General features: G+C 53.0%; 1 protein-coding gene across 1 annotated transcript; it reads left to right on the top strand.

The window, feature by feature from the left end:
* The first annotated feature begins 6633 nt into the window (after positions 1-6633).
* Positions 6634-7509, top strand: FOXE1 (forkhead box E1). Its single transcript, XM_066569725.1, has one exon. The coding sequence runs from the start codon at positions 6634-6636 to the stop codon at positions 7507-7509; it is 876 nt and encodes a 291-aa protein (XP_066425822.1).
* The last annotated feature ends 2896 nt before the right edge of the window (positions 7510-10405 follow it).

Here is a 10405-nt window from a genome sequence, read left to right as displayed (position 1 = left end):
TCCATCCCATGTGTAAGTTAGAAAAAGCCATTTTCCAGGACAGTGTGGCTCTGTCTGCAACAAAGAAAAAAAAAAAATATTACTTCTTTCCACATAGCATATTGAAGTAAAGCAGGATATTTGCTATAGATTTTGTTCACAACATGGCAATTAATTAAATAATTATATTTAAATAATTAATTCCCAGCTTCCAAAGCAAGCAACTAATAATTTCCTCTAAATTGCTGTATTCTATAATTTTCTATCAAGCATCAGGTTTCACTAGTAGTTGTGAAGAGGACTGAATTACTACTCTGGCAAATAGTAATTTGTCTTAAAAACATTTGTCATCAGGTAACACTTCCTGTGCACAAGCCTCAGGGTCTTTCTGACCCTGTGGGCCCTCAGCAGGAGCTTTTTTCTGTCAGTTGCCAGTGACACCTGTTGGGATCCAGCAGAGCAGACTGGTCCCAGCACGGTACCTGGGAAATACTGAGTAGGAGATGTTCACCCTGCCAGAGATTCAGCCTCTCAAAACTGTTGAATGACTGCCCAAATAGGGCATTTGATAGGCAAAGTAGAGCTTATTTCCATGCCAGCGGTGTCTGACGGCTATTCAAAGATACCCATCCGGATGATTTTCATGAGGTGCTGAAATTCACAGGCTTCAGGGGAGCAAGAGCCATGCAAACTTCCGAACATCTGCACACCAAAAAAAAACCCAAACAAAAAACAAAAAAAACCCACCAAAAAAACCCACAACCACCCAAAAAGCATAGCATAGCTGATTTTCAGCTTATAGAAGAGCCTGACTCTGCTTTGCATGTTTCCAAAAAAAGCCAGCTCCTCCTTTTTGAAGCATCTGACAGATCTGCACTACTCCCAGTGATATCTGGGGGATGCAAAGGCAAGAATGGGCAGCTTATTCTCTTGGAAACCAACTCTAAATTCTCCTTCATCAGGAGAACAAATTAATGTGTCACGGCCCATCCAGCTCAGGCTGCATCCTCACCATTCCTTGCTGCCCACATCACATGTGGTGTTTTCTATCCCTTCATTTTGTGGCTCCATGTCTTTTAGCTGAATGAGGCTCTCACTGCCTGTGTGCACAGCAAGTTTCCATGTTTAACTGTTCAGGAGTGCTGGCACAGACCTCAGTTTGCCTGGCAGGCTGTGCTCCTCAGGAAACCCAGTATGGGAGTGCACCTCACTTGCTGCGAGAGTCACTCCTGGCCAGTGTCCAGCCCCATGCACAGCCTTCCCTGGAGTCTGGGACCAGCACGCAGGACACTGCTGCCCCAGGGCAGCACTCGCATCTCTCCTTTGCTGAGCTTCCCAAGCTTTCCATTCGTGCTCCCATTTGTGGTGAGGGGCCTTGCCTCTCAGGTTGGGGTCCCTAAGTCCCTCTAGGCTGGGGCCTTGCCTCTTCCTCTGTCAGCCACTCCCTCTAGTTCAGCACCACCGAGCACCAATTCTGCACATCTCCCACGCTCTATGGCCAACCCTTCTGCCATCATGCTGCTCACACCGAATTCCCGAGTGGGGCAGCATCCTGAGGGAATGCTCAGAAGTGGTGTTCTGCTCTGAGAGAGCCTGCCCTGCCCACCTGCACCTGCCCCTGTTGCAGCTCACCTGCTGCAGGTCCTGTCTCCCCCCAAGAGGCAGGGGAGCTGCTGGGCTGTCAGGCAAGCATGCTGGCTGCCGTGCCTCAGTGGAACCATGCTGGATGGAGGGTCCGGCTGCCCATGGCTCTTAACCCAGTTTCTGGCCTGAGACATGGCCTATTTTAAAGCCACCATGATGTTTTGTTTTTTTCTACAGAAGAATGACCTCAACAGCTAACTCAAGTCTCCCACACGACACTGGCTATATCCCTTGATTCTCTCAGCAAGAAATTCTTTCCTCCCTGCAGCCACAAGTTCCCATTGAAAACTCAACAAAGGGATGAGAAGCTGCAGTAATTTGGAAAAACAGCACAGATACTAAACAACCAGGCCACTGATGGAGAGTGAAACTAGACAAGGCAAGTGAAAAGGTGGTGAAAATATGCAGTATCCTTGTATGTTGGGGAAGATGAAACAGGAAAGCCTTACAAATATGATTGTCTGGCAAAAGATTTTGACAATATAGAAACTATAAGTGAGATTGAAATGAAAGCAAGCTTTGAGATCCCTTAGTTACTGAACAACTGGAAAACAATGGTGTGGCTGACTGAAGGTAATCCCCTTTTGATGAAACAAGACCCTCTGCTTGCAGGCAGGTCCAAGGGTCAGAGCAGACCCTGCCAGCTTGGCAGAAGGGGTCCAAAGAGTAGTTTTTAGGGTTTAAAATGTAGCACAGTATGGTAATGTATTGATTCTTATAGGCAGTATGGAAATGCTAGAGGATTTGTATATTGTACTAGATTGGTTAGTGAGAATCAGAATATCCAACACAGAAGATGATTTATTGTATTGTAACGGGAACTTCGCTCTCTTACCTCGTCTCTTCGCTGTTGCCTTTTACGCTCTTACTCTTTTTACTCTCTTATGCTTTTACGCTCTTACCCTCTCATCCTCTCTACCCCGTCTTCTCTCGGGCCTGCTCCGAGCTGCGGCTGGCGGCTCCCAGCAGGGCCCTGCACCCACGCCCTTGGCAATAAACCGCAAGTTCCATGACCTGGCTGCAGAGATCTCTCGTCTCCGTCTGTCCCGACTGTGCTACCCCTGTCAATCCTACACTTGTAGAATGTTGTTTTCCAGCCTCTCTTCTGCCACGTGGTCATACTCCATGTCCAGCTGCACATCAGTTCTCCCTCAGAGGTTTCACCTTGGTTCCCACACCACAATCTAGCCACAACATGTTTCCAAAATCCATGCAATCACCTCCTTGTTCTTGTCTCCCATGAACTCCAGTTAGGTGCAAAGTATCTTAAGCTCAGTCACTCTGGATACTTCTTTGTGGAATGTGCTCTGAAAGTGCATGAATACTGTCTTATTCCAAAAGGCTCAGTCTTATGGTCTGTCCCCTCTCAAATCTTAACCACAAACTGCAGGCAGGGCTAAGCACCTTGTCACAAAGTGTCATGAGGTGCCTGGCTGTGATGCTCTCCACACTTCCAACTGCAAGGTGCTGGCACCAAACACATAGCCAATAAAAACCCCAAACTTACCATTCCATGACAGATACAGCTGAGCTTGGGGTGGTGGCTGTGCCATGGGTATGTGGTCTCACTTCATTGGCATTCAGCCAATATGATCTGGGATTTTGATTTTGCCAGAGTCTTAACTTGGAGCACATTAAATACAGCCCTGTAGTTCCTGGGACACAGAGGCAAAACTTTTCCTCACCTCAGAGAGGAATTCTGACGTAGAAACAAAACTATCAATCTGCATGAAAGGGCTGTCCACACATTTAGTGTGCACTTCCCTTGTTTGGTTGAATTGGAAGGAGCATAGGACTAAGGAAGAGCACGGTGTCCCTGTAGGCTACCCCTGAGGGAGCTCAGAGGTGTGGTTTGTAACAGGGCAACCGCATGAGGAATGAACTGGATTTTTTTCCATGGGTGGAAATTGCTCTTGGAGATGTAAGCAGGTGGGATTTTGGTTGGGGTAATCTCTCTAGCAGCAGAAACTCCACTCTTGAGAGGCAAAGGCACAGGGCCCTTGTGCAGGATACAACTCTGCAATGCCGTGGGCTCACAATCAATGACTGGAGCTGAAGGCTGCAGACCTTAGTGTCAGCAGGATCTGAGCTGAAAACTTTAGACTGAAAAAATGATAACTCTAAACTTTGTTGCAGAGATAAAAAGAAAGTTCAAGTGATAGATTTTATATGGGTAATATTATGTAGATATCATACATTGTTGATTGTATTATGAACTTCATTATGACGTTTTCTATCTTACTTACTCTTGTTCCTCCTGCAGCATGATGGAATCAAAAGAGAAAACAATGCTTCAAAAACACAAACACCAACTGTTCTGCTTCAGCAACAGGCACCACTTGACTTACAGATGGAGGAAATTTGCAGTCTCAGACCCAAGAGGGTTAGTTGGAGTTTCATGTTCTCCATAGCTCCCTCCCCATGGGAACTGGCACTCAAAAGAGACACCAATGGTCAACACAAGACATACTCCTGCTCCCGAGGTAGAGGCTTGTAAGTGTTTTTAAACAGGTTTATGATAATGTCAGACTGAGAGTAGTCTCCAGGGCACTATGTTATACAACTAATACTTCACTCCCAAATATTGGCACCACAGTTTAAGCTGTGTGATGTGGAAAGGAGAAGGGACAAGAGCCAGCACATGCTGTTTGGGTATCCATTTCAGTCTGCTTTGGGCTCTGCCAAGGAAAGTGCTTACTTGGGAAAGGATTTTCAACACGAGCAGGGAGGGCAAAAGCAGCTGTTCAGCACACCATCCGTCCTCAGCACACACCTCTTTCATTCCCCATCCTCTGCAAGTGCAAAGCGAAGCACGATCTGACTTTGCCCTCTGGAGGCATGGAATTGGCATGGCACAGAGAGACACAGTCCCAGAGGTGACTGAACTACAGCACTGCCTTTTGGAACATCTGATAGGAAAATCTATTCCCAGCTGCAGCTTCTCACAAGCCAGAAGGCAGAGCATTACTGATAAGGCAGCTTCATACCAAAGGAGATGGGTTTTGGTTTGTACAGGGTAATATTACCCTCGTCTGCTGTGCAATTCAAGAACTTGGGTGTTGGTACGGGATGGTTGTTTTTTTTTCTCTTGACACAAACTCTGCAGCATGTGATTTGAAATTCTGCCCAGTGTCTGAATCCAGCTACTGGACATACTACACGCACATGTGGGTCCACAGCAAGTGCCACTGCATGGTTTATTCTGCTAGCTGCATAGGACTTTTTGCTATCTCCCAGATTGCTGGGAAGCTGCAGAGATAAGCAGGTGGCCGGTAACTCCTGGGCCCCTTATTTAGCTGGAAAGTAGGGCTGGGGTTTGTTTGCTGCATGGAAATGGATATTCTCTCTCTCTCTCTCTCTCTCTCTCTCTCACACACACACACACATACACATACACACACAGAGACCACACACCAGATTTTTCTCCAAGCAGATAAACAGCTCAACAACTCTGTTGGACACCTCCAAGCAAGCTGTGTTTCACTAGGATAAACAGCTCTTAGCTCCCCTTTCTCTCTTAAAAAAAAATAATTTGTGTAATGCCCAAGAGGGCTTTGGTAAAGCTTCTCCTACAAAGATAGGTTCAGCAGTGCACTCAAGTTCTGGAAGAACTGGCAGGAGGCACCAAGACATGACCAGGATCAGGTGTACAGCCATGAACAGTACCTGCACACCTGTGCACATCCACCTCTCTGCACACACATCTGCCTATATCTGCTTCTTGTCTACATGCCCACATGCAAGCCTCGGTCCAACCACAAACCTGCGTGTGCTGGCATTTTTTGTACACACACTCGCCTGTCACAAACTTGTCACAAACTTGACCCAAACTTGACACAAACTTGACTAGTGGCACACCCAGAAGCTCTCACTCACATCCTCACCCCCACACCAGAGCCCTTGCACACCCATGTACCCGTGCACATGCACCCTGCCATGCACACAGGTACCTGCACATCTGCACACACTTTCCATCTCACCTTTAGGACGTCCTGCCATCTCCTTTATATTCTGGCTTGCAAGGAACATCATGCCAGCAGGTGAGGAGGCTGTGCTGTCCCCAGGCCTGTGGGCATGTGTCACAGGGGTTCAAGTCCTGGGCAAACATTCCTCACCAGGTAGCACACTCGGCTGGGCTTTGACCCTCAGCCCCAAGTATCTAAGCAAACATGAGGGAGCTGGCAGGTATGTCCCAGCATTAGCTTGTGGAGAGCCTGGCATCCTTCTTGGTTGGATCGTGGACCTGTGGGGTCCTGTGGCATAAGCATCAGGGACAAGCAGGTCAGCTCAGGGGCACGGGAGCCTAGCCCTGTGCCAAATCGCTGCTGGGTACCAGATAGGAGGGCTCTAACCTCAGCTCATTCTACTTAGCACTCGGCAAGCAGTCCGCGTAGCCTAAGCCTGCACTTACTATCTCTCCCCAAGCAGATCTGTTACCGGGTGGTTTTTTTCCAGCCTAATTTGTTTCGACAGCTTGATTTCCACAAAGAAGCGTTGGGTTCCCTGGGCAAAGTTCCCCGGGGCCGGCTGTCCGGCGCGGACCGGCAGCATTCCCTCCCGGCCGCGGCGGCCGCTCATCGCTGCCACCTCTCCCCGCCCGCCAGCCCCGACGGCGGCGAGCCCTGCAGGGAGGTGCGTTAAATGCCCGTACCCGGACACCCGCACCGGGATCTCGGAGACACCCAGCTTCGCCCAGTGCCCGTCAGTCCTCCGGAGGTGTGCGCTCCCGACAGCGGCGGCTCCGCGGCGCCCCGACGGCGCTGGGGACACGGAGCAGCGGAGAGGGGCGGGAGGGGGGTGCCGGGCAGGGCGCTGCTCCGACCCGCGGCGGCAGCGGCGGCACGCCCGGCCCTGCCCGCGCCTCCCGGGCGGCGGGGCGTAGCAGGGGGAGTGCCGGCCGCCCGGGCGCGGAGCCGCCGGACACCGCCGCATAAAAGCCGCGGTCGTGCCGCGCTGCGCTTCCTCGGCTCGGCTCGGCTCGGTCCGGGGCGGAGCCGCTCCGACGGCCACATGACAGCCGAGAGCCGGCTGCCGCCGGGCCCCCCGCCGCCGCCCCCGCCGCTGAAGGCGGACGCGGTGCCGCCGGGAGAGGAGGCGGCGGCGGCGGCGGGGGCGCGGGGCGGACGGCGCCGCCGCAAGCGTCCGGCGGAGCGGGGCAAGCCGCCCTACAGCTACATCGCCCTCATCGCCATGGCCATCGGGCAGGCGCCCGAACGGCGACTGACGCTCGGCGGCATCTACCGCTTCATCACCGAGCGCTTCCCCTTCTACCGCGACAGCCCCCGCAAATGGCAGAACAGCATCCGCCACAACCTCACCCTCAATGACTGCTTTGTCAAGGTGCCCCGGGAGCCCGGCCGCCCTGGCAAGGGCAACTACTGGACGCTGGACCCTCACGCCCGCGACATGTTCGAGAGCGGATCCTTCCTCCGCCGCAGAAAGCGTTTCAAGCGCAGCGACCTCTCCACCTACCCGGCCTTCCTCGCCGAGCGCCCCGCCGCTCCGTGCCGCCTCCTCCCGCTGCCCGCCCCGCCGCCCCCCGCCGACCTGCCCCCGGCACCCGCCGCCGCCTCCTGCGCCTTCGCCGCCGCCTTCCCCGCGCAGGGCTGCGCCTCCGCTGCCCTGCCCCACGCCTACGGCCCGCTATCCGCCGCTCCCGGGCCCTACGCGCCCGCGGGCCCCGGGCCGCTGTACGCGCCGTCAGGGCGCATCGTGCTGCCCGCCTCTCCGCCCGGCCCGGCCCCGCTCTACGGCCGCCGCTCCCCCGCGCCATACCCGGCGCTGCCCCCCGCCTACGGCGCCGCAGGGCAGCTGAGTGCCGCCGAGCCCGCACCGCGGCACGGCACCTACCCTGGAGGCCCCGACAGGTTCGTCCCGGCGCTCTGACCTGTCCCAGAGAGGCCCGACAGAGCGGACCGGAGCCCGGGAGACGGCGGAGTGCGGGGGTGACCCGGCACGTCTGCTCCCGGCGCTGCCCGGGAAGATGCTGAAGAACTTTGGGCTGCACCTACGCATTCTGCCATCTGCCCAGGCTTCCTGGCGAGGAGTGTCGCAGTCAGCCCTGGGGACTTGGGGTGTCCTGTCCAGCCCTTTCCGCTCTGGGCAGAAAAGTCCTAGGCACTGACAAGTGCTTGGATGGGGCAAGCAGTCTCTTCTTCTACAGCCTTTCCTGGAGCAGGTGCTCAAAGCTTCCTGCCAGGCTCCCACCCTCCCGGCGCACCCAACCGGGCCCCTTCTGGTCTACCCAGGAAGATTTCGCATTTAAAAGTCTCTCTGCTGTTGATGATTTTTTTAAAAGAGAATTAAATGTCTGTTGGTGAGGTGAAGGAGGGAGGCAGGAGGAATCATTCCTTGGCCTCGTGCAGGCAAAGCTGTAAAAGCAGAATGCATGGCACTGATGGGGTGGCATGGCACTGATGGGGTGGCATGTCCCTGATGGCTATTGCTTTAGCCCCAGGCTTTGCACCAGTGGTGTGGCCAAGGCAGGAGAAGGTTTGGATGCCAGGGCTGCAGAAAAACACATCAAGTCACATCCTTCGAGGTGTTGTGCTCTGTGCTGCAGGGGTGGGAACAGTGGTGGGATTGGAACTACAAAATACCATGAGCATGCCCAGCCCCTGGAAGAGGGACATAGGGAGGTTGTAGGACCTCTGCCCTTGGAGGCCTTTCCAACTTGATTGGATGGAGCTTGATCTGCCTCTGAAGTCATAGCCAACATTGAATCCAGACTTGTTTTGAGTGGAGACCTGGTCCTGAGGTCTGCAGAGGTACTTACAGCCTAAATTACTTTGATCCCAAGATCAGCCCAGCTCTGTCTGTAGCCTAGAGAAATTGGCAAATATAGGAGAAAACTTCTGTTTCTGGAACACAAGAGGCAGGATACAGTGCCTTTTCATCTTCATTTGCTCCACTTTCAAACTTTCCGGGGATGGAAAAGAGTCTGGAGAAAGATACGGAGAGGGAACAACTAATAGGAATGTCTGTGAGACAAAAGCTTGAAACTAGATCTGTGGGGAAACTCAGGCATACCCCTCCCAACAGATCCCACCACCCTGGAAAGGGGTCTGGAGCAGGAGTGTGTAGCCAGGGTTCTGCTTGGGGCTGTGGGTATAGAGGGAGCCGACACAGCCCTGCTCCCTGGTCTTCTTATACAGCTTCTTTTTCCCATGGAGTGGGGAACTTATGTATCCAGGGCCAGGAGGAGGCTGGTGAGAAGATCCTGCAGTGTGGTGGGGCCTTGTATGGGGAGAGGAAACAAGAAAGTGCAGCCAGAACCTCAGCAGGAGTTTTGGAAGAATAGACAGGGTGCCCATACACCAGAGTCTCCCTTACCAGAGAAGGGTATAGAACTACATAGTCTAACTCAGGTTGGAAAAGATGTTGGGAAATTTCTGTTCCAATCTGCTACCCAAATCAGGGTCAGCTATGGCTCAGACAGTAAGCTCAGCCCTATGTTGTTCAGTCTCCATCACCTCCAAGGATGGAGACAGCACAGTCTCTTTGGGCAACCTGGCTGTCCTAGTGGGGGAGAAGTTTCTCCTTGTACCCTCCATTGAGCACTTCTCTCGTCCCATCTCATCTTTACTATCTCTTGTCCTACTGCTGTGCTTTGCTGCAAAGAGGTTTTGATCCCATGAAGACACCTGTATCTTCTGCTCTGCATGTTTCAGATGAGGTCCTCTGTGTAGAGGCAGCTTTCTTGCTTTCCATGGGTGCTGCGGTCCACATATCCAGGTGGGACATGAGAGAGGAAATGGAGGGGAGCAGGAAGGTGGTTGGGTGTCCTCACAGCACAGCTTGGTGTGGAGAAGAGTAAAGCCTTCTTCTGTAGGTGGGCAGGAGAAGCTGTACATCTGCCCTCCGCAGGGCTGTGAGGTAGGAGATGAGTTTTGGATTCAAGGGTTCAGAGTGCCAGGAATGGCACGTGGTGACGCAGCGTCTGGGCTGGGAGGCTGAGAGTGACCTGAGAGCACTGCCCTGTGTCCGTGTAGACCTGTCTGTGGCAGTGCAGGAAGCTGTTGTCCGTACACAGACCTGGGGAGGCTGCTCCATGTACGGAGCCAGTGGGGGGCAAGCACAGACAGCAAGTCTAAGCACCACTCAACTCTTTGGTGTGCTGAGCTCAGTCAGATTTTTCCTTTCCTGCCTTTCTGAAGAGGTACATTGTATCTTGTTCTTCCTGATCCTGGCACATCCAGAAGCCGCTACCATCCTGGAGAGAGCTGTCCCAGCCAGGGGCAGGTCACCCCATCCTGTGCTCCCCATCCGCTGTGCTAACGCCTTTCCATAGTCTCTTTTCACCATCTGGAAGAGGATCTGTACACCTAGCTGTGCTAGCTCCTAGTATTTTTGATAGCTGCTGGCTCTGCTTTCATTGCCTGAAAAGACTAGACTGTGTCACTTTGACAGCAAGCCATGCCAACTTCTTGCTCATTTTAGGGTAGCTGGGAGAAGAGCTGTCCTGCCTTTTAATGCCTTTCTTTCCTTCCTGTAGAAGCAGTTATCAATGTGGACCAGATAATTTTCATAGAACCACAGCAGTGCTGGGTTGGAAGGGACTCATCAGGATCATCAAGCCCAGCCCCTGTACTGGTGCAGGACACCCCAAGAACCACATGATGTGCCTGAGAGTATTGTCCAAATGCTTCTTGATCTCTGTCAGGCTTGGTGCTTGCTCCCTGGCGAGCCTGTTCCAGTGCTCAGCCACCATCTGGGGTGATATCCAAGCTAAACCTCCCTCCGTGCTGCCATGAATCTTGTCATTGGTACGAGAGTGAAGAGC

Source organism: Molothrus aeneus, chromosome Z (genome assembly GCF_037042795.1).
Source record: "Molothrus aeneus isolate 106 chromosome Z, BPBGC_Maene_1.0, whole genome shotgun sequence".
Taxonomy (NCBI): Eukaryota; Metazoa; Chordata; class Aves; order Passeriformes; family Icteridae; genus Molothrus; species Molothrus aeneus.
This window is presented reverse-complemented; position numbering and strand designations above follow the sequence as displayed.